Source organism: Quercus suber, unplaced genomic scaffold, assembly GCF_002906115.3.
Source record: "Quercus suber isolate HL8 unplaced genomic scaffold, Cork oak 2.0 scaffold_66, whole genome shotgun sequence".
NCBI lineage: Eukaryota > Viridiplantae > Streptophyta > Magnoliopsida > Fagales > Fagaceae > Quercus > Quercus suber.
In genome coordinates, this window is record NW_027069531.1 from 1,194,187 (window position 1) to 1,219,309 (window position 25,123).

Here is a 25,123-nt window from a genome sequence, read left to right on the forward strand (position 1 = left end):
CTGGAATGCACACCTTCTTTCTTTTCTTTATTTATTTATTTTTATTTATTTTTATGGGGGAAGTGTGATTCTTGGTGCAAAATTTCAGGTCGTGTTTGAACATGGTGGTTGAGGTTCAGGTCAAATTAGATTTGATCAATTGGGCCGAGAGAAACTTCTTACCTACCCAATGCCACACCAACTACATTTCTTGGCCCGGCTCATTTGTGACCCAACTCATAAACCCATACGAAATGCATAACATTTAAGGCCACACCCTTCTCCTTTATTTGGATCAACCGACAAATCATAGGCCTAGAAATAAATGAGTTTCCACTGCCACACCCAGATTTAGGGGTGTGCAGCAAAACTGACCCCATTTAATTCAATTCGTTAAGTTGAGTCAAATTTTAGGGGTTGGTTGGATTGTCAAAATTTTTTTTTTTTTACCAGTTTGGTTGCAAGTTAGCAGATTTACAAATCTATTTAATTCAACTGACTCACTTATATTTATATATATTTAAAAAATATATTATATCATTTTATTTTTTTTTAAAAATCATTTTATATTATTTACTCTTTTGTTTATCAATTAAGTTGGGATACAATTATGAGTTCCTATTAGTTTAACTGATTGGTATCTTAGTCTATTGATAAAGAGCTGTCATTAAGAACGAACGCTATAAGTTTAAACTTTTTCAAAAAAACAAAAAATGTTGAGATAGAGCTATATGATATCCTACTAATTTTGAAATACTTATAAAATAGTTTGTGTTGGTTTGTTATTATGCACATGTTTATTAGGTTATAAATTTATTTTTATTTGTATTGGTATTATTCTAATACTCAATTAAAATAAACAAATTGACCAACCTGATCTAAGTGAGTTGGACCTTACGATGGGTTGGATCTTTTTCAACCCGACCCAACCACATCCTACGGGCCAGATCATTTCTATCCAAGGCCTTTCATTTGTCAGTCACTAAAAAACCCATCACAGCCCGTAACTCCATCGTTTCCGCCCAAAATTCAAAACAAACGGTAGCTTCTCTCAGTTCCCTCCCTCCCACTCCCACCACTCTCAAAAAACAAAAACAGAAAAAACATTTTGAAAAAAAAAAAAAAAAACAATCAGAGTCAGTAAATGGAGAAGCGACTCCGTTCCTCTCTCCAATCCTCAGCCGAAGAGTTCCTCTCCTTAGCCCAAAAACAAAGCCTCAAATCCTCAAAACCCATTCTCAAATCCCTAATTCACAAAATCACTCCCAATTCAGACCTCGCTTCCTCTCTCCCCATCTCTCTCCACCGCTCCATTTCTCACTCCATCGAATCCTTCCAGAAGCTTCTACAACCTAACCCTAGAAGAAGCCCTAACCCTAGCCCCTCCAAGTCCCCTCCTACAAAGCGACCCCGAAGATCTTCGCGCCATTCCAAGACGCCGGTGGAGCCCGAACCGAACCGCCATGAAGTCGACGTTGGCAAAGAAAAGAAGAACCTTCTCAAGGACCTTGAAGTTCTCGCTCATATCGCGGTTCTATGCGTCGCGCACCCCAAAAAGGCGTTCTCGCCGTCCGATCTGCTCCCCGGAGTTCGCGCATTGCACGATAATTTGATTCTCTTCGATTCGGATTCGGTTCTGTTATCGGAGATAGCGAATTTGTGCGAGGAGTGGTGGAAGGAGAATTTGCCTGGGCGAGAGACTTTGATTTCTCAGTCTCTACCTTTCTTGCTCTCCAAGTCACTGACGTTGAAGAGGAAAGTGGATCTTCACAGAGTGTATTCGCTTCGCGAGGCGTTTGCTTTGTTTGATTACGAGGACGAGAGCATCGAGGACTTGAAGCTCTTGCTGATTCGGTGTGTGATTGCGCCGCTGTATTTGAAAACCGACGATGGGAGGCGGTTCTTGGCGTTTGTGTTTGGGCTGAGCAACCAGCTTGTGAAGGAAATGTTGGCTATGATTCGGTCTCAGATTCCGTTTGGGCGTAAATCGATGCTTGAGGCGTTCGGGGACATACTGTTTCGGGCTTGGAAAGCTGCAGAAGGGGATTCCAAGGGTGAGCTTGAGGATGGTTTTTTGCAGGGTTTGATTGATGGTGCGATACACGCGAGTTCACCAGCATTGGCCGCATCTATTAGGAGGGTTTTGGGAGGGTTTATAAGCCAGCGGACCACCGAGGGGGTCGAGAAACTTCTTTTTAGGCTTACTGAGCCAGTGATTTTTCGGTCTCTACAGGTAGCTGTTTTCCTTCTTTAGTAAATTTCTGATTGTTGAAGATAGTGTTCATGAATTATATGATCCTGTGATAATTGAATATAGTGATATAATTTAGACTTCTTGGCAAATGAAGTCGTTAATTTGATGTAGTCAATGATGTCATTACTTGTCCGCATAGTCTAGGAGACTAGGCAGCAAACGTATTTAAAGCATTTCATGAAAAGGACTGTGTACTACACATTCCTCGTACCTAAATATGGGTCCCATATGTAGTATATTGGATGCACTGAATAATTTCACCATGTGAAGGAGGCTTCCATAATTGCCAGAGAGTCTGGTTGGGATTAAATTGGTATCCTGTGTTTGTTGGATTAAGTTCCTCAGTAGCAGTTTTGTATTAACTAGTGAATTCCTGGGCCTGGTTGGTCTTTGTGGTCAACAAATCAACAATATGTTGGTTTAGCAGGGTCTCTACTCACAAATTTATTTGATATCTCAAATCTATCTGATTCATGGGTTGTTTTGAATCAACTTGCGTTTGACCATGCTATGTTTCTGTTCGACAGGTTGCAAATTCTAATGTTCGCCAAAATGCATTGCATTTGCTTTTGGACATGTTTCCTCTAGAAGATCCTGATAGCACAAAAGAGGTGAAAGATACATTACTTGATAAACAGTTCTTTTTGTTGGAGAGATTACTTGCGGATGATTGTCCGGATGTAAGAGTAGTGGCAGTGGAAGGTTCCTGCCGCATCCTTCATTTATTTTGGGAAATCATACCTTCAGCATCCATAACAAAGACAATTACAAAAATTTTTGATGACATGTCACATGATATATGCATAGAGGTTAGGCTCTCCACATTGAATGGTATCATTTATTTGCTTGGAAATCCCCAATCTCATGAAATTCTTAAAGTGCTTCTACCGAGATTGGGGCATCTAATGCTGGATAATGCCGTTTCCACACGAGCAGCTGTAGCAGATCTCCTCCTTCTTATAAGGGATATTCGAAATTTTCAGTTTCATAAGGTATACTGTACTCTTTAAGATCAAACACCATTCTGCAGTGGTTGTTTCTGATGCCTTTATCCATATTGGTTGGTTGATTATGTTCTCTATACTTCTCTGCAGGTGGTAGGGCTGGATGTCTTGTTATCTACTCTTGCGAATGATCAACCTCTTGTGGCTCAGAAAATCACAAAATTGCTTATACCATCATACTTTCCCTCAAAAGTACCTGTTGAAGAGGCATGCAGTCGCTGCATTACTCTAATAAAAAGGTCTCCCATGGCTGGAGCAAGGTTTTGTGAATTTGCTGTATCAGAAGGGGCATCCCTTAAATCTCTCATGGAACTCGTTAGAGTATTCATTAGTTTGATCCTGTCACCTGATAAGCTAGATGCATATCAGATGGAGGGTTTACTTGTTGCTGCATCATACCTTTGCAACAGCCTAGCAAGTGAGCCATGTTACAAACGTGCTCTAAACAAGTTACTTGATGGTGAAAAAGTGAAGTTCTTGTTTGCTGCTGCCTCTACTCCATGTGCTCAATCTTCTGTAATTAAAATTGTTTCCACCATTTCTCCAGATGATGCAGCTGGGCTTTTTGAAGAATGCATGGGTTTAGTTACTAATTGTAGTGGTATATCAGATAATGTGGAAAGGCAAGCCGAAGTGAGATCTGCGCACAAGTTGTTCCTGTCTTGTGATGGATTTGATGATATGTTTGAAGCTCTAACAGTGCGTTTGCAGAAAACTGCCTACCGTTGCCATATAAAATTTGGAACTGAAATACCAAAGAACAGTTTTTCCTCCACAAAAAGGAAGAAATCTATGTCTTCTGGAAAAATTTCAGCTAAATGGAAATGTGTTGGTGGAAAGAAGGCATTTGACTTTGAGAAGGATTATTCCATTGCTGTTGGAATAGCGTGGCAAATCAGGGACTTGCTTACATCAGAGGATTCTCGGAAGGCTATATTGGGGTCTCAAAGTCTAGAACTGTCATTTATTTCTTTAAAGATCATATCTGAAGTCAGCATCGTGCAGTGCATGCATTGCGAATACATGGACACATCTCCCATTCTGGCATATACAGTTCTTGCTCTGCATATGACTCTTCAAAATGTTAGCATAAATAGTCAAAAAGATTGTGGTACTAGGAACAATAGTACTGATTCCTCAAGATCACTTCTGGAGGCAAGTATTTTTAATTTATTTTTAATGCTGGTTTTGAACACTCAGAAATATGTTGTTGCTGATGGGCTCCTAAGTCCTAACCCAATTTTCTGTTTCAGCTGACAGTGTTGGAACAGACAATGTATCACATGCTAAACTGTACAGAGAAGCTACTTGGAGCAGGTGACTCTGGAAAGTACAGCAAATTACCCTCAGTACTTGGGCAAGCTAACAGTAAGACAGCCAGTAGCCATCGACGAGGAAACAAAGAACCTCAAACAGATGCCTCTAGTCCAAGTGCTCATGGTAAGCAATTATGGATAGGTCACAAATTGCTGAGATTATATGCACTTATGCACATATGGAATGTGGTTGTTAGTTCTATCATATGACTTGATGAAAACTTTGAAAAGTACTTTTTTGACACTTCTTTCTGGTGATATAGAGATAGATCTTTGGATAACTTCAGATGATGTGTGCAAACAGTATTAGTGTTTGGTTTGTAACAGAAAGGTAGTGGTATGAACTGACTCCATATAATGTGACTGCTGCACATGTCATCCCTACTTGGACTATTATTGTCAATTACTGGCTCTCTCCCATTGGAGTTTGTGGTTCAAACCTTCGAAATTACCAGCAACACTTGAGTCTAGAGAATTGATGAGGATAGATTTTTAATTTTGTTTTTTAGGATCACGAGGATGGCTATGATAGTGGTTAGTGCAGTTGCATATTTAGAATTCAGTATTCTTAAACATTTCTTGGGCTCATTAGACTCTCTCTCCAGTCTTATGGCAAAGACTATTGAGTCCTCGTGTAGGTTAGTAAAAAAAGGTTGTACTCAAATACATAAAGCTCTCCCACTTCTATGGGGTCTAGCAGAGGGGATTTGTAGGTGGCTCTTTTTTTTTTTTTTTTTTTTTGAGATGTTGATTCTTAGACTTGAACTTGTAACATGCCACTTTGGGTGGAAGGCATTTGCCATTGCATCAAGGCTCGACCTCTTGTTTAGTAATAATCCAAAAAAGAAAATTTTTTGTTTTACAAATATTTTGTTCATTGTGTTTGACAATAGAAAGTATAGCATTAACTGCCACTCTTCTATAGTAGATGTAGGAAATGCTCATTGTAGTTGAGTACTTATATCACATTGGACAATTTGGTAGTTATTTCTCTCATATTCCAGTCATTCTGGAAAGCTGTATAATTTTTAAACTATGATGAGTTTAGAAAAAGGTGTTACTTTCACCTGCATGTGCACTATGTTTTTCTATAAATTAAATCATATTTTAGTTCTTTATTGTAGTGCTGTCTTATATATAAGTGACTAAGGGTAGCACAACCACAAAAGCGCTCTAATGCTCTTGGGGGGGGTGGCGGCTCTTGAAAGCAACTAAAAAGGAGCTTTATTAAAAGGTCCTTAAAGCTATGGCTAAAGATGAAATTTGAAACTTTTAGGAAAAAGCTCTACAATTTACTGTTCATGTTTTATAAATTCAGAACTTTAAAGAACTATTCACTGTAATTTGCCAAGCACTCAAAGCTTTATTACTAATACTCAATGTTTAAAGCTTTCACGACATTGCCAGATGAGCACTAATAGTTCTGTAATTTCTTGTAGATTCTCCCAATATTGAACAAAAAAGAGTACTAATTAAAGTGAAGATGCTTACTGCAAGTCTCAAGTTCATGGTTGATGCCGCTATGATGGGTTTTCTTTCCCACTATTATGGACAGTTGTTAAAGTTCACATCAAGATATGTACAATACATCATTTCCGCTTTAGGGCAACAATCTCAAGACCGATTTCAGTTTGAGGAGGAAGATTTGAAAGATATAGTTCTGTGTGTGAAGAGCTCCTTCACCTATGCAGCGAAGTTGCTTAATCTAGTTCACAGAGCTGTCAGTGAAGCTTCACCACTTCCTCCAGAAGCTTTTGATGTTGCCAACAATTTGCTTGATCTAATCACCCCAATTGAATTACACTTGGGCTCTGGTAAAGCAGCAAGTCTTGTTGCCGCAGCAAAGCCTTGGTTGCCCGATTTGATTCTGGCATTAGGATCCGGGAACATACTGAAAGAGACTCAAGGAGAAGGGATTCATTTTCATGCATCTGATCGCATTAAGGTCCATTTTCCATCATGGCTTTTGAGTTTAGCAAGGACTGAGCTTAGTGAAATGAGTGAAGTTAGCCCAAAAAAGGATGATGATGGCAGAGTTTCTGAATCTGAGGACTTTTTAGTTTTCAAGAAACTTCTTGGAATGATTGTTACATCGCTAAAAGGAAATCCTAACGTACTGGATGCAGTTGGGGTGATTTTCTTAACTGGCTCATTAGTTGGGCTTGAAAGGAAAGACTTTGGGTTGGCATTGGGACTCTTACACTTTGTTTGTATGAAGTTATTTAGTCGAGATGACAAAGAGTGGGGTGATATGATGTTGGCTTCTCTGCAAGAAATCTATCCTCAAATAGAGAGAGAACTAGAAGAAAATGACGAAGATGGAAGGCAGAAATTACTTAGTGCAAAGGAGTTACTTCAACCTGTTTGGATGTATCATATTTATGAAACAGGGAGGGTTACAATGGTGGAAGAGTAGACGGACTTCTAATTTTATGAGAGAAATATGTGCTCTGATCTTTTTATTTTTTTATAATTATTTTTATTCAAAGAAAATTAAAATATGATGCATGATTTTTTACCTAACTGGTTGGCTCAAGAAAGGACCAAATCTCAAAGGGTTCTAATCAATATCGGTATCAATATATTAATAAGATAAGGTGAAATCTTTCAAACTCCACCATCTAATTTTGAAAATTTAATTATTGGATTGTACGTTTTTTATGTTCTTAACATGTATATTAAATTTTGTTCAAATAAAATATTATTTACTATTTGATTAATAAACTTCTTTTTAATGCATAATTTTAGATTTAAAAAAAAAAATACTTGAAATATAAATATTTGATTGATAACATAATTATTGATTTTTTATTTTTTTAAAAGTTTGCAAACATGAAATATATAGTAAGAAGTAAAAACATGTAATTCAATGGTTAGATTTTTAAATCTCTCCAATAAAAATATATAAGAGTTCGAAGAGCCTTTTCCATATTGATATATGAGGATTTGCACTCCTGAGATTTTCTTATTTAGGTCTCCACTTTAGCCTATGTTGCATTTATATTAAAGTATTAATTTATTAAATTAGCCGACAGAGTAAATATATATATATATATATTAATTATTTATAGTTGTGTGTTAATTATTTATATTAGAGGAATTTATATGATTATATTTATAAATTTTATATAAGATTTTTTTTGAAATAATAATAATAGATTTAGAATATGACATTCTTTCTCATGTTTTGTTGTTTTGACAATAATTGACATAAGAAATAAAAAATTCAATATTTGTGAATTCACTAAAATTAATCTTAACGAACTGTAAATGAACCAAGTTATTTATGAACAACTCAAGAAAAAGTTTGTTCATATTTGTTTGTTTAGCAAACAAGCCAAGCTTAAGCACAAGTTTAGACTTGACTATTAAATAAGTCAAGCTCAAACATAATAATATGCTTATGAAAAAATTTATGAGCATGCAAGCTCAATTCAAATATATTAAAAGTATACATGTCCAAAAATATACTTATGTAAACTTGAGAATAGATTGTGTAAGTTTATAACTAGGTTCATATAATATCAAATTTGTGTTTGTAGTTTATTGATAATATAAACAATTAATTTGTTGTAACATTTATAGATTTGTGAAGAAACAATAAATTTTAGTAATGGTTTTACTATATATTAGAAAAGAATAAGTTCAAGCTTAAACGAGTCAAGCCAATTGTTAAAAGTTCAAGCTTGTTGATTTAATTTTTTTTTTTTTAACATGACCGAAACTTGAGATCATCACCAAACAATATTACATGTTCCTTGGTTCATTTTCTTGCTAAGCAAGTCTAAGGTTTTCAATAGTTACTTGATATGGTAAAACCATGACTAAAATTTTTTTCCCTTGCAAAATGCTATGAATTTTTTTATTACAAATGGATTGTTTATATAATCAATAAAATACAAATAATAAATTGATATCATATGAACCTATTTACAAGCTTACACATTTCAATTTCAAGTCTATATAAATATATATTTTCAGACCAATATACATATAAAAATATAATATTATATATAGTTAAATCGAGCTCAAATGTTCATAAGCTTGTTTATGAACACATTATTATGTTTGAGCTTGAACTAGACTTGTTTACTAGTTGAGGCTAAAGTTGGGCTTGAGCTTGGCGCCTTGGCTTGTTTACTAAACAAATGAACATAAACAAGTTTTTTTCTAAGTTAAGCTTGAGTTGTTCATAAACAACTTGATCCATTTAAATAATTTTCTCAATACAAAAACATTATAACATCATCCATTCTAAAATCTTCATGTAGCCAATGCAAAGTCTTTTTGTTTATTTTCTCTAACATAAGGGTTATACACACTTATATGTCAAGAAGGATTACTAGAAAAAAAAAATAAAAAAAAATAAAGCAATTCCATCTATGTAGAATGAAAGTAAATACATGATAATCTAATTACATAACAACATAAAAACCTAAATCTAGAAGGCGACTTTGTATGATAATCTAAGTCTCAGAAAATCTCCCATTAGAAATCACACAACATTATTTCGGGTCGGGTCAGGTCATCAACCGGATCAAACACAACTACGCTCCACAAAGCCCAACAAATCATATATTGACATTTCCTAGCTATATCCATTTCTCATAACCTGAATAGCAATCTTATGTTTTTTCCTTGTCCAAATCCTTGAACTGTAAAGATTGACGATAATCACTTGTTGCAGTGACAAAAACAACCAACAAGATGCTTGCAACGATTCCTAGGCCATGATGAGCCCCTTTTGGCCAGCCTTCCGTAACTATACCAACGGGCAAAGACACAAAATCACATACTCCACGGATCATAAGAGCCGTGCCTTGAAGGGCTTCCCAAACAAATACCAAGAAACTCCATCCTTTACTCAGTTAATTTATTAATTCCTGTTAGAGATATATTAGACATATTAGCCCAATGTAATAGGCCCAAGCCCAGTCCTACTTATACTAGTAGTCTAGGGTTTAGTCGCCGATATTTACTCATGTTATGGTTTATTGTAACACGGGTTTTGTACTACACTCTTATACAATAAAGATGTAACCCTTAAGGGATTGCTCCGTGGATGTAAGCCAATAAGGTTGAATCACGTTACCCTTGTGTTCTTGATGTTCCTATTCTATATTTCTCCTTCCGCATCCACTATAGCATATATACAACATGGTATAACATATCGCATTGCTAATAATATATTTAACAATTCCAAAAATCTCTTGTTTGGGGTTGTGCAGGGGAAGGTTTTTTGTATTGGGGCTAGGATTTAATTTGTTAAATTATTGATTGCCCTAAAAGTTTAAGTTATTGAGATATAGTAAATTTAATAATTTAACCATATACTTCTAACGGAAATTCCGGGGAGATGCTTTGGATGAAAACTTAAAAGAAATGGGAAGGGCAGAGAATCCTAGGACTAGGGATTTGGGTTTATGCCTCCCAAGGGGCTGCTGATTGTTTTCTCTCTGTGTAGGGGAAAGAGACCTATTTATATGGGACCATCTTAGGGTTTAAGGCTACACAACCCTTAATTCACCAGTGCAAAGGATTAAAACCTAGAGTATAGTGCACATAAAAAATTGTATTGACTTTAAATCTACAGTTAATAATTCACAATAAAATCTTACCTGATTCATTAATTGAACTTGATTTTTTTAAATAAACTACATGTATGACCTGATAAAAACAGATTGATAAAAAATGACAAAGTAAATGGATCCAAATAAAAAAAGGACTCGTAGTTTATGAAAATCAGTTAAATTCCTTAATCAATTTTGGCACATGATCCTTCATGTCATGCTTCATTAAAAAGTCCCAAAATAGTACCAATTTTTCATGAAAATCATACTAACAATTTAGCACACTTCACATAGAAAATTGTGTACCTTTTTTCACAATTAAAATGCAAAGTGGGTAATTTTCTTGATTAAGTGATATCTTATTTGATTCAAACCCTATTTTTTCCCATAAGAAGACGAATTAAAGAGAATTGCATGATCTTAAATACATCACCATAATTAATCCAATCACATGGATAAATTTCAATTAAATCTCAATCAAATATAGAAACTGCATGGAAATTGATAAGAATCAACAAAAATAGGGGATCTAGCTATTAAAATCATGAAATACTTTAATTCAGGCCCAAAACTTTTATTGAAATTTAGAGTCGGAAAAAATATAGTATCAATACTAGGAAAGCACGATTTTCTCAACAAAAAAAGAAAAAGAAAAAAGAAGAGGCAAACAGAAAGTCCACGTCCAACACGTAAAAAGAAAAGGGATACTTTAGTGATTAATTGAAACTATTTTTCTCTCCTCTATTTTCTTTCCAAATTGGAGATGCAAAATTTTAGCGAGTTAGGGAAGAAAACACATGGCCACATCAATTTTCACCCTAACAGGCCCTATCAAACCGGAAAAAGAGTAAGTTTACTACCACAATAAATTCCATAACTTTTGTCACAACTTATTTACGTGGTGAATCATAAATGATGGAAATAAGATGGTGGGTCCATGTGAATCAATAATTCTATCACTCATGAGCCATCATGTGGCAAAATTGTGACAAGGTTGTGGAATTTATTTATTTATTTATTTATTTGAGAAATGTTGTGGAGTTTGTTGTAGTTTTAGACATACTACTAAATAAAATTCCTTATGTATCCAATATATGTTTTGTTTATCTCACATAGAGGTGGACCTCATTTGAGAGGAGGAATACATGCACTCTCACTCGACAGACCCATAAAGAAAGAGAGTAGATTGTTTACATGAGTAAAACAACCTAACAAGGCACATAGTACAAGGACCGCAGTAGTCGTGTCTTGAAAGTATTTCTGAACAAATTCAATAATAGATCCCAATTCTTCCTCAAGTATAGCGTAGTCACTAGGTAGCATGCCTGCGGACATCATAGTCAGAATGGAGAACCTTTTAATATAATCTAAATTTACATTAACCTTAAAGAAACTTACCTTGGATAAATTGACTCTCACTCGACAAACCCATAAAATAGACCCATAAAGAAAGAGAGTAGATTGTTTACACGAGTAAAACAACCTAACAAGGCACATAGTACAAGGACCGCAGTAGTCGCATCTCAAAAGTATTTCCGAACAGATTCAACAATAGATCCCAATTCTTCCTCAGGTACAGCGTAGTCACTTGGTAGCACGCCTGTAGACATCATAGTCAGAATGGAGAACCTTTTAATCTAATCTAAATTTACATTAACCTTGAAGAAACTTACCTTGGATAAATTGACTCTCACTCGACAGACCTATAAAGAAAGAGAGTAGATTGTTTTCATGAGTAAAATAACCTAACAAGGCATATAGTACAAGGACCACAGTAGTCGCGTCTTGAAAGTATTTCCGAACAGATTCAACAATAGATCCCAATTCTTCCTCAGGTACAACATAGTCACTTGGTAGCACGCTTGCAGACATCATAGTCAGAATGGAGAACCTTTTAATATAATCTAAATTTACATTAACCTTGAAGAAACTTACCTTGCATAAATTGACTCTCACTTGATAGACCCATAAAGAAAGACAGTAGATTGTTTACATGAGTAAAACAACCTAACAAGGCATATAGTACAAGGACCGCAGCAGTCGCACCTCAAAAGTATTTCCAAACAGATTCAACAATAGATCCCAATTCTTCCTCAGGTACAGCGTAGTCACTTGGTAGCACGCTTGTAGACATCATAGTCAGAATGGAGAACCTTTTAATATAATCTAAATTTATATTAACCTTGAAGAAACTTACCTTGGATAAATTGAGATGCAGCTTTGGAAACTAAAGCAGCAACCCTTAACATCTCCTACAATACTCAAATAGAAAAGTAGTTAGTCTCCCAAGTTTTAACTGAGCTACTATCATAACCTATGTATAGTTGTAATCCATTTGCACAAAAGGAATTCAGGTATCTGGATTTCGATTTTGTATCCAAAGAGTACCTGGACAATGAAACGTAAAATACAACCCAAGGGGGGAGGCACAAAGTATGTGAATTTAAAAATGAAACTCAATTATCTTTTGAAAATATTCGAAATGCTTCAGGGATTTTAGGTTAACAAGTAACTAGCTCCTATCTGTTGCGTTCATGATTAGAATGAAAGTAAAGGATTTGGATCAAGTGCAGTACCTAGGGTATTGCACCTGGTGCAATTCACCCACTTTTTCTCACAATTTTTTTTTTTTTTTACATTTTTTTTACTTTTTAACTTTAACCTTTTAACTCTCTTTTAATATATTTTATTTAATGGTTGATTACAATTGCACCTGATCTGAATCCGAAAGTAAATACATGATAATTTAATTACATAACAGCATAAAAACCTAAATCTAGAAGACAGCTTTGTATGATGTCAGCTTCAGCTTGTAAGAGACCTTTGCAGCTTACATATCTACAAGAGAAGAAATTATTGGAAACAAAAGTTGTATATTGAAATTACAAAGAGGGGACTTCAGGCCAATAAATTTTGAGTTCATGTATTAACTAGTTTTTTTTTTTCAATGAATCTCTTTTTACGCCGCCAAAAGAATCTTTGAACATTGTTGCTCATACAGGGATCATCTTTAAGCCAGCAGCAATTGGCATGCCCAAAAATCCAACGAAGACACTAAGGAACCACTGTGCAAAAGTGAGAGGCGTTGTGTTTGCAAACGTTCCCAGGAACTCAATTATTATGATTTGGAAGATTACAGTGCAACTGAGGACGGCCACGAAAACATAGTTATTCAGTATGCCTTTGAAAACATCTATTTCCTCCATCTCACGTGAGCTTACTTCATTAAAAATCTGTAAGAATCAAATCAAATCAAATCACTTTGTTGTAAGCTAATTAACATATCTTATAACTAAGAAATAGAAAATACTTCAATGTTCACTATCTTTGCGACTCAGTGAATTACTAGAGTAAATTTAGAGAAATGCACGTGTTTAAGCAAAAAGTTGCAACAATAAATTTAAATCCTCTGCAAAGTATGCAAACTAAGGAACTCTATGCAAAAAGAGGAGTACCAGTGATTAGTGTCTTGAACTAAATTGCACAGGACGTGTGGAAAACTTGTCAAGTCCATTTGATAAAGTGGAAAAGAGAATTGTGGTGATCAGTTTTTCAGAACCTGAATCTATTTTAGCAATCTATATGACACCCTATTTAGGTCACTTTGCTATCATAGGAAATGGAGCAAAAGTCTTGGTTTTAGGCTTCAAAAGATAACATCATTTCCCATTAACATAGATCAATTTATACTAATTAAACAGGGTTTATGACAAATCATTGTTGTAGATCTTTTAGAAAAAGTTACCTGGCAAAAGACAAATGAGTTGAAAATAAGTGTGTTCAGGATCAGATCAGAATCTGGGCCTTCAAGACCAAATATCCCTTTTCCTTTTGACTGAAGCAACCAAATTACCACAAACTGATACAAAGATTGCCCTAAGATATTCCTCCACATGACATTACTGATAAAGTTCCCTTTCCGTCCAACTGGTGCACGCTTCATCAGGTCATCATTTGGAGGCTCAGTTGCAAGTGCAAGTGCTCCCAATGTATCCATGATCATGTTGACCCATAATAGCTGAACAGCTGTAAGGGGTGCAGTTCCTGAATGCACAATTTTACGCAAAGGTATTAGCAGAAATGAGAAAATGGTTCTTTTGATATAAAATGAAGGCAAGTTCCAAATGAAAACAAATAGGATGTGGGCTTCTCTAACCTGTCAGACAAGCTGAAGAGAAGTTAACAATCAATGCAACCACATTAACAGTCAGCTGGAACTGTACAAATTTTTGAATATTTATGTAAACTGAACGTCCCCATTTGGCCACTGTCACAATCGTGGAGAAATTATCATCCAGAATTATCACATCAGCACTTTCTTTGGCCACCTGAATTTAGTAAAGATTAGTTGAATTGTTCACAATGTGTGCCTATGTTTTCATATGGGAATATTACACAACATTGTTATATGCTCACCTCAGTTCCAGCAATGCCCATTGCTAGTCCAATATCGGCTTCATGAAGTGCAGGGGCATCATTTGTTCCATCACCAGTTACAGCAACAACCTCACCTAATGAGGTACGCAAGTGCTTCACTAGAGTATGCTTGTCTAGAGGTGAAGATCGAGCCATCACCTATAGATAAAGTCAAACCTTATTGTTACTAATTAGAAAAAACCATACTTATTATCGAGTGATCCAATCAATTTGCAGATGTTCCATAAATACAAATGAAGAAATCACCTGAAGTTTAGGAATTATTTTGAGCATTTCCTCCTCACTTTTCTCCCGGAATTCCGGACCTTCAATGGCTATACCATCATCTGTGAGAATCCCGCACTCCCTAGCTATAGCCTTTGCAGTATTAATATTGTCTCCTGTAACCATTCGTACAGTAATTCCAGCCGAACGGCAAACTGCAACAGACTCCTTAACACCAGGACGTACAGGATCTTTAATACCTACTACTCCTATACAAGTATACCCCGAAACTGGGATGGGATTCTCAACAGAGAACCCATTTTCTAGTTCCATATAAGCAAGGCAGAGAGTTCGTAGTGCCTCATTAGCAAATTGATTAATTGTATCGTTAAGATAATTAATGGTTGCTTCATCAAGGGGAACAATCTCACCATTTGCATTGATCACCTTATCACAGGCCGCCAATATTATCTCTGAAGCACCTTTACAGTGGGCTCGTAAACCACCTTGAGGAAGCTCCAGTACTACCCCCATCCGTTTCTTCACAGAATTGAATGGCTCAACTTTAAGAAGTTTAGATGCTTGTCTCTCAGCATGAAAATTCCCACCAAGTGACAAGCCAAACTCCAACAAAGCAGTATCAGTGGGTGTTCCCAGTATCTCAGATTTGCCACTCTTGTTTACAACAACTTCTCCTCCAGTATTATTAAATATTGATTGTAGCAGAATTTTCACAGCAGAATCTGGGAGTTCAGAGCACAAGCTGGAAGCATCAAGAGGTTTGTTCACTTCCTTGACATTCATGCAAATGCAAGATTTTACAACTGCCATATGGTTGGTAGTTAGTGTCCCAGTTTTGTCGCTACAAATACATGTGGATGATCCCATAGTCTCACATGCTGCCAAATGGCGCACAAGTGCTTTATCATTCATCATCTTTTTCATGGCAAAGGCAAGGCTCAATGTTACAGCCAATGGAAGCCCTTCTGGAACAGCAACAACAACAATTGTGACAGCAACGGCGAAAAATTCCAACATTTCCAAAGCTTCATCTCCAGACCACCTCAAGTAAGTTCCATCTTGCCATTTACGGCTCATCAATCCTTGCACCAACACTGCAAAAGTCACAATGGCAAAGAAAAGTCCAACCTTACCGATGATTGTTGCCACTCCATTCAATTTTACCTGCAATGGGGTTTCATCATCTCCACCTTCACTAAGAGTTGCCATCAATTTTCCCCATTGGGTCCTCATCCCAACAGTAGTAACCATCATCTTGCATGATCCATCCTGAACCTTAGTTCCAGATAAAAGAAAAGGATTATCCGCAGTCACCATTACTGGCTCGCTCTCCCCAGTTAAACTTGATTCATCAATTAACACAGAAAAACCTGAAACAAAAACTCCATCTGCAGGGACTTGGTCACCGATAGCAAGATGTACAATATCACCAGGAAGTAAGTCATATATTGACATCTTTTTCCTATATCCATTTCTCGTAACCTGAATGGCAATCTTCTTTTTTTCCTTGTCCAAATCCTTGAATTGTAAAGATTGACGATAATCACTTGTTGCGGTGACAAAAACAACCAACAAGATGCTTGCAACTATTCCTAGGCCATCATGAGCCCCTTTTGGCCATCCTTCCATAACTATGCCAACAAGCAAAGACACAAAAGCACATACTCCAAGGATCATAAGAGTCATGTCTTGAAGGGCTTCCCAAACAAATACCAAGAAACTCCGCCCTTCACTCTCAGTAAATTTATTAATTCCAAAAATCTCCTGTCTGCGATTCAGCAAATCACTATCAGTAGTAAGCCCATCAAGGGTTGAAGTGGAGAGCTTTTCTGCAATACCAGCTACTCCACCATGAATATTCAGCTTCTTCAAATCACGACCTTCAACAATAGATCCCAATTCTTCACCACAAATTCCAAAACCTGCAGCTTTAACTTCCTCAGGTACAGTGTAGTCACTTGGTTGCACGCCTGCAGACATCATAGTCAGAATGGAGAACCTTTTAATATAATCTAAATTTACATTAACCTGGAAGAAACTTACCTTGGATAAATTGAAATGCAGCTTTGGAAACTAAAACAGCAACCCTTAACTTCTCCTACAATACTCAAAGAAAAAAGTAGTTAAGTCTCCCAAGTTTTAACCGAGTTACGATCATAACCTCTGTACAGTTTGGTTTTGGTAATCCATCTGCACAAAAGGAATTCAGGTATCTGGATTTCCATTTTGTATCCAAAGTCTTAAAAGAAAAAAAAAAAGAGTAAGTCAAGGAATGCAGTTATTAACAAGAAGATATAAGAACTACAAGAGTAACTGGACTAAGAAACGTAAAATACAACCCAAGGGGAGGTACAAAGTATGTGAATTTAAAAATGAAACACAATTATCTTTTGAAAATATTCAAAATACTTCAGGGATTTTTAGATTAACAAGTAACCAACTCCTACCTGTTGCGTTCATGATTAGTAATGAGGTCTAACATACTAATAACTTCATGACACAATTCAAGTTTTTTATTTATTTTTTCTTTTTTCTTTTTTCTTTTTTCTTTTTAAATCCAATTCATGCTCTATTCTAATACCAAAGTGCTCATTCTGCTTTGAGAAATTTAAATTCACATAAGATTCTCTTTCTAAGATCAAGCTCATGTTACCACTTCCACCAATTACTCTTTCATGGAAAAGCTTTGTCAAGATACCAGTTAGCTTCTTCAATTTCCAAAGCTGGATTGCTGGCTAATGTGCTTATTTAACATGGTCTTTTCCCACTCGATTACGACATATATAATATTTGTGAACTGTGATACTAGGCCAATAAAAAACAAAAAGGTTTTGATTGATTAAGCCGTGACTGAAAATTCCATCTCAATATATATTTGATTGGATCAGATATGGAATATCGGTAGTGTTGATGTTTTATCAATCTTGAACGATGGAATTATTAAGCACCAGACATAATTAAAAATGGTTCAAAACTATGAGATTAAGCATGAAATGATAAACAAGCCAATGGAAAGAGCCAAAGAATGGGAGCAAATCATATAAAATTACTTCAAGTATTATTTATTTATTTTAAAAGATTTTTACAGGTATTATTTATCTTTTTGTCTCTACAAAGTACAACTATACCATACCATTATATTTTGTATGTTTAATTAATATTTTTTAAGGTGAACTTTATTTTTCTAACTTCTATTGTAGTGTGTTATATTTTATATACAACTAAATTTTACAAATTTCAAATTTATTATTCAAATTTCTCACCTCTTAACGAATAATGAGATTATTGTAATAATAAAAATTCATTACAAATTTACAATATTATCTTCACCAAAATTAAAATGAAACAAAAGGAATAAAAGATAGACTTTATAATAATTTATTACTCAAAAAATTGGTAGGCATATTCAAATTCATAGTCATGTAGACTGTGTTTTGACATAAACTCAAATTCTTATTTCCAAAAAAATTAAGTATTAACCCAAATCAAAATTCAACCAAAGCTATAAAAGGGAAAGAGAACACTTTGTAATGGGAAATTAAACAAACAAAAAAAAAAATCAAGACACATTTAAATAAAAAACCATCAAAGAGTGAGTACTCATAGTTTTTTGTAAGGAAAATATGGATTGAATAGAAGAAATGATATTGAATTTATACAAATTCAAAGAGGGAGAAGAAGAGTCAAAATATAAGAAAGAGAAAATGATAAAGTGTAACAATAAAGTAGAGAGTAGTAGGAAGATAAAGAGGTAAAACAGAGAGTAGTGGAAAGATAAAGAGGTAAAGAGGGAGAGGAAAAGTTGAAGAAAATGAAATAATATATGTGGACTAATAGGGAGAAGAAGAGTTTTTTTTTTTTTTTTTTTTTTTGGAATAGGGAGAATAAGAGTTTAGAAAGATAAATAAGTGAATGATATGATCGCTGATATGACTTAACAGAAGCTTAACAATATACAAAATATAGATATAGATAGTAGTAATTATAGATATATAGTTTTGGCCTAATTGCTCCAAAGGTTACTAAATAGATACAAAATTTCTTAAAAAAAATAAAATTAAAGCCAAACTTGCATGCCGTACAAACAAACAACACTTAAATTGTCCAAAAGGTGGCATGTTTTCTCACCACAAATAAAAAGTGACTTGCTGCCTTTTATTTTTTTATTTTATTTTAGATAGTCATGTTCCCTTCTTCTTTATTAGTCAGGGTGCATATAGAGATGATCATGTTTTAAGTTACGTGTTCAATATTTTTCTTTAGAATAGACCAAATAAGTTAGTTTAAAAATAATTATGCATATCCAATACCTCGGGCCTGCACCTCTCTATGTACAAAGTACTTGGGGGTTTAGGGCGGAAAGGGTTTAAACTGCGGGTTAACGGTATAATTATCTCTCAAAAAAAAAAAAAACTTGGGGCCTGCAAATACAGCTAAGAAGCATGCGATCTTCTTTATGGACGATATTTGGAAAAAATTAATTAGTAATTTGTAAGTGCAACCTGGAGAGTCTTGAATTTACACATGCAATTGTGAGTCTTGACTTCAAAACCTCGCCATCTACCTTGCTTTTATGAAAAAAAGAGGAAGGAGGGGTTATTTTAGCTAGAAAAGAAGATTGGGATAATTCAGTTTTGATAGTCTAGAAATGAAGATTGGCAACCTCAGACGAAGACTAGTTAAACTAGTTTGAGGGTCAAACTATTGTGACAAAGCAAAGGTTGCGTAATGAATTTTCTATTGCTGCTCTTGGAAGGGAAAAAAAAAATTGGTTCAATTCAAGGTATTTGGTTTGTAAATGCCGAAGAAAATGAAGATAAAGAAACAATAAAATTGAAAAGAACAAGTTGGGTCTCAAAAACAAGAGCGGTTACGTGCAAGGTTTTTAGACCCGGACCATTCATTGAACTATAAAAGAGAGAGGTTAAAGGTTTTTTATGTCGAACCGGGGTTGAATTGTGATGACATTATAATTAATTTAATAATTATTTTAAATATATATATATATATATAAACATTAAATTAATAAAAAAATAGAAAAATTAACTAAAATAGTCTAATTCATTTAGAGATCTATCTTTCAAATATTTTTTAAATCATAACTTTCAAGGCAGATGATATGTTGCTTGATAACTTTTTGGATTCAGTTCAATACTCTCTAAATTATAAGCTGAACATTTACCTTGTTGCTAATTACTCTCTAAATTGAAGCCTTTAGGTTTGCTTCCAGATAATCAAACTCAGAAAGATATTTGACTTCATCAATTGAAGAGAGGGCCTAAATATGTCTAGTGTAATTTCCAATCAACCAGCTCCAAAGGTTCATAATTGATTGAAAAGTATATCCAAATCACTGAGATACACTGAATAAGCAACTATATAATCTATCACAACCATAAATCCTTGCAGCAGCATATTAAAAAACTATAATACACAAGAAACATGGATTGGATTTTTTTTCTCTCTCTCTCTCTCTCTTGATTATTGTTTTTGTTAGAAAATAAACTTGATTTCCTTCAAAAATTGGACAAAAAATATAAATTGATATAAAAGAAAAAGAATTAAAATGGATAAAGTACCTTGCAATCTAGGCAAGGATGCGATGGAGTAAGAGTGACGGCGACGAGGCAGAGAGTGAGCTATGACAACGATGAGGGAGAGAGGCAGAGACGAGAGATGTAATTGAGAGAGTGAGGGAGAGGCAGAGAGTGATTGAGAGAGTGAGGCAAGGGTTTCATCGTTTCAAGGTTAAATTTTGTTCAATGCGTACACTCCAAATGACGCCGTATAGGGGGAAAAAAAAAAAGAGATGGAACAAAGCCGTTTTAAGACTTGAAACAAGGCAACCGTTTGAACTGTGTGAATCGGTCACGGTTCACAGAACCGTACGGTTGGACCGCGGTTTGTATGAGTTTATGCTTTTTTCGCATGGAATGGTTCTTTACCTTAAATGGACCGTAGAAGTGAACGGTTCGAGGGTTTCCCGGTCGGACCGTACGGTCCAGTCCGAGTTTAAAAACCTTGGTTACGTGGGGACTCAATCAGAGCAATTTTGAGATTTAAATTTCAACTTCAAAAAATTCATTTAATTAATTGGATACCATAGGTGCTACAACAACATTTTCACAACAAATTATAGGTGATTAGTTGTTATTAGTTTTAATTTGAAAAATTATTTTTTTACCCTATCAATAACAACATGTAACAGCTTGCCACATAAGATTTGTTGTAAAAATGTTATAGACATATCATTTACAGTGGCGGCTTTAGGAATTTTGTTTAGGGGGGTCATTAAGAAATTTAAATTAAACAAAATTAATAAAAAGAGAACTTGAATATATCAAGTTATAGACAAAAAAAAAAAAAAACATGAATTTTTACAATTTCCTTCTACAAGTTTTCAAATTTTGAATTGTTACACATATTTCATTATGAGAATTTATTGCCAATATGGGAAGCTATGACCAATTTATTTTGTTAAGTTTGTCTACATTTTTATTTTTATGCAATTAATATTATATATTTGTTATTGTTTTTATAAAAATATTTTAAACTAAATGACTAAACTCAACTCATTGGCTTTATATTTATTAATGACACATATAACCACACTCATTCATACATAAAATAATTCACTACATGTGTTATTTAGCCAATCAAATGCTTGAATAATCACTAACTTTGCAATTTTTTTCTTCAATTTTTCTAAAAAAATTATTATACCATGATAACTATACACACACGTATAACAAATCCTCTTTATTTTCTAATTATTAAATTATATAAAGTTATATTATATTTATATTGTACACACAAACATCCACGTACACGTCATTATTCATACAAATGACATTATAAAAAAAAAGAAATGCACACAATTAATATTAGATACACTCATACACATATGATAAAAAATTTATAATAAATAATGATACTTATAATTCACAAACACTTACTATTACTTTAGAGTTAAAAATACTTGTACTAAAAGTGCATAAAATTTAAGTCAAGGTGTGCAAAAATATTTTTAAGAAAAAATTAATGTATTAAATTAAAAAAATTAAATATTTATATAAATATATATATATATATATTTTTTTTTTTGAAATTTGAACCCTGACCAAGGAGGACGTCGCCCTGATCATTTATCTCTGAATGATTTCTACATTTAAAAATCAAGTGGTTATTGTGAAAGTATCTTAGTGTGTTTAACAACGTCCCTTGTTGAAATGTAATGTGGACGACCTCTTTTTTTATATTAGTGTTATCACGTAAATACGATATAAGAAATTTCAGCTGAGATTTAGGTAGAAACTATAGAGGCTTTAATTTCAAGAAGAAGAATGCATTTTTCTTTCGTTTTCTACACGAAAATGAATTTCTTTGGTAATATGTGACGTATATCTATTTCTGTAAGCTTTTAATTTGATATTGTGGAAACCTTTCTTCTTTTCTTTTTTTTTGTGTATTGGTTGAATGAAATAAATGAATCATAAAAAAAAATGAGAGACAAGCGTGAACCTGGTTGGTGCGGCGCATAGCCTGAGCTTCGTAACGCTTCGAGAGATTGGCCGTAAAACGAACCTTCGCTTCGGGTTCTTCACAAATCACACAGCTTCCTCCATTTCTTGAAGCGCCTCTTCAGACGAGTGCTTCGGTTTCACTTCAAAATTATTCAAATAATAGCTCTCCATTTTCACCTTCTAAATCGCAATATTGTGACTAATCTCTCTCAAATATGCCTCGCCTAATATATAGACAAGAAAGCAGCCTCAATCGCGGAAAGTTCGAAGAAAAAGCAGCCTTTCTCTTTTCAGAGAAATTTCTGTCGCATACTTTATAGGTGGGTTAGGTGCTGGCGAGCCTGACAAAGAGAGATTAAAAATACGGTAATATTACTTGTGCTTTCTGGGTAATTTCTTTTTTTTTGCTTCTTGATTATTTAGAATTGGAAATAGTAAATAGAACAGGAAATTTTTCGGAGATTGAGAGGAGAGCGAAGAAGATGATCCGAGNAAAAAAAAAAAAAACATGAATTTTTACAATTTCCTTCTACAAGTTTTCAAATTTTGAATTGTTACACAATAATTCATTATGAGAATTTATTGCCAATATGGGAAGCTATGACCAATTTATTTTGTTAAGTTTGTCTACATTTTTATTTTTATGCAATTAATATTATATATTTGTTATTGTTTTTATAAAAATATTTTAAACTAAATGACTAAACTCAACTCATTGGCTTTATATTTATTAATGACACATATAACCACACTCATTCATACATAAAATAATTCACTACATGTGTTATTTAGCCAATCAAATGCTTGAATAATCACTAACTTTGCAATTTTTTTCTTCAATTTTTCTAAAAAAATTATTATACCATGATAACTATACACACACGTATAACAAATCCTCTTTATTTTCTAATTATTAAATTATATAAAGTTATATTATATTTATATTGTACACACAAACATCCACGTACACGTCATTATTCATACAAATGACATTATAAAAAAAAAGAAATGCACACAATTAATATTAGATACACTCATACACATATGATAAAAAATTTATAATAAATAATGATACTTATAATTCACAAACACTTACTATTACTTTAGAGTTAAAAATACTTGTACTAAAAGTGCATAAAATTTAAGTCAAGGTGTGCAAAAATATTTTTAAGAAAAAATTAATGTATTAAATTAAAAAAATTAAATATTTATATAAATATATATATATATATATTTTTTTTTTTGAAATTTGAACCCCTGAAAGAGGAGAGCGAAGAAGATGATCCGAGATTTGATGCACTACTTAAAGAGCTTAATTGGTGTAACTGATCTTGCTGGGTCTGCTACTACCTGGTCTCTTGGAATCGAGTGAAAGACGGAGTCAAAACTGAAATAACTACCATTAAATAACTAACTCTGGAGACGTTGGAAGTCTGACTTTGTTTAGGAGTCGTTATCAGCCCTTTTATTAAAATGAACGAGGCCCGTTTGGTAATCACCCTTATATATATATTTTCAATTTTTAAACAATATTTAATATATTTTTCCGCCCCAACATATATTTAAAAAATTACTAACAACTTTAAAATTAAAAATTTTAGTTATCCTTGTTTGAAAATAACTAACAGAAACAATTGCGCTTTTTTTTACTTTTTTTTTGTCCTATTTAAAAAGTCAAACTTTTTAAGAAAATATCATTTATTATCTTATCTATCTTTTAAAAATGTATAAATTTTTAAAACTATCATTTAAAAAATTTATTAAAAAATTAAATTAGTAAATTAATAGGAACATTAATAAATTAATGACTTTTATTTTTAGAAATGGGACAATATTTTAAGACATCTTAAAATAGAATAGAGAACAAAAAAAGTAAGACAGAGAGAATATTTTTTTTAGCAAAAATTACATTTTCGTCTTTACATTTTCACGTAATTTTTACTTTGATCCCTAACTTTTTTTTTTCATTGCTTTTAGTCTTTATCTATCTTAAAAAATGCGTCTCATTTTTGTATCTTAACAGACAAGTATTACACAAATAACAAACGGCAAAATTAAAAAAATATTTTATTTTATTTTAAAATAAAATAAAATTTTAGTTATTATTTAATTATTTAAATAATAATTGTTCTTCACGTGGATCTCCAAGAACATAGTTGCCTAGAAAATAAGAAATTCAAGATTTTCTTTTCTTTTTTTGCATTTTCTTAGCATTAAAACAAGCAAAAATATATACAAAATCATAATCAAACTCAATTCTCTAACAAAATCATCTATCAAAACCCAAAACACTTAACCAAAAAAATAATAATAATAATAAAACAAACAAAACCCAAAACATGGTCAGATCAAAAACAAAATACCAAAACTCAAAACCAATCCTCATCAATAAAATACACCAAAACACAATCACGAGCTAGTCAGATCAAACCACGGTGACCATGTGGGTTTAGAGAGAGAGAAGATCAGATCTCGATCAAGGGTGGGTTTCGGCCATGGATCTTCAACCATGGGGTTTTAATGAAAAGGAGAGGATGAAAGACTGAAAAGGAAAATATTGTTCTTGTATTTAAATCTGGGTTTTTTTTTTTTTTTTTTGAGAAACATCCGGTCGGTGGAGCTGATGATTTCGTTGCCGACGAGAAGGTATCGGATCTTGGTGTGTGGGTAAAAGGGTTGGACATTGGATCGGACAAGGTTTGGTTGGAGGAGATGTTGGAGAGGAGTTCGTTGGGTAACATGATTGAGACTATGATGTTGTGTGTTTGAGGGAGTTAAGGATTTTTGGGTTTGTGTCGTAGATTTTCACAAGCTT

General features: G+C 33.8%; 2 protein-coding genes and 1 long non-coding RNA gene across 4 annotated transcripts in view; 1 reads left to right on the forward strand and 2 right to left on the reverse strand.

Moving 5' to 3' along the window:
* Window positions 1–1,076: 1,076 nt before the first annotated feature.
* LOC112026974 (uncharacterized) lies at window positions 1,077–7,026 on the forward strand. Its single transcript, XM_024059647.2, has 5 exons — window positions 1,077–2,212; window positions 2,761–3,225; window positions 3,328–4,392; window positions 4,491–4,677; window positions 5,993–7,026. The coding sequence occupies exons 1-5, from the start codon at window positions 1,124–1,126 to the stop codon at window positions 6,967–6,969; spliced, it is 3,783 nt and encodes a 1,260-aa protein (XP_023915415.2). The 5' UTR covers window positions 1,077–1,123; the 3' UTR covers window positions 6,970–7,026.
* A 4,183-nt stretch (window positions 7,027–11,209) lies between these two features.
* Window positions 11,210–13,090, reverse strand: LOC136067287 (uncharacterized). Its single transcript, XR_010628763.1, has 3 exons — window positions 11,797–13,090; window positions 11,522–11,723; window positions 11,210–11,448 (listed from the first exon to the last, which is right to left on the reverse strand). It is a non-coding gene; the product is annotated as an uncharacterized LOC136067287 (long non-coding RNA).
* An 8-nt stretch (window positions 13,091–13,098) lies between these two features.
* Window positions 13,099–25,123, reverse strand: part of LOC112026986 (calcium-transporting ATPase 2, plasma membrane-type) — a 37,137-nt gene continuing 25,112 nt past the window's right edge. Inside the window, exons 1-7 of one of the 2 annotated variants that reach the window (XM_065772907.1) lie at window positions 22,307–22,388; window positions 16,829–16,883; window positions 14,807–16,755; window positions 14,540–14,698; window positions 14,280–14,451; window positions 13,869–14,167; window positions 13,099–13,356 (exon numbers count right to left, since the gene is read on the reverse strand). In XM_065772907.1, coding sequence (XP_065628979.1) covers window positions 13,117–13,356; window positions 13,869–14,167; window positions 14,280–14,451; window positions 14,540–14,698; window positions 14,807–16,755; window positions 16,829–16,883; window positions 22,307–22,324 — 2,892 coding nt within the window. In that variant the 5' untranslated portion in view covers window positions 22,325–22,388 and the 3' untranslated portion in view covers window positions 13,099–13,116. Of the gene's footprint in view, window positions 13,357–13,868; window positions 14,168–14,279; window positions 14,452–14,539; window positions 14,699–14,806; window positions 16,756–16,828; window positions 16,884–22,306; window positions 22,389–25,123 lie in introns of those variants that run through there. The other variant, XM_065772906.1, reaches the window with a different exon arrangement.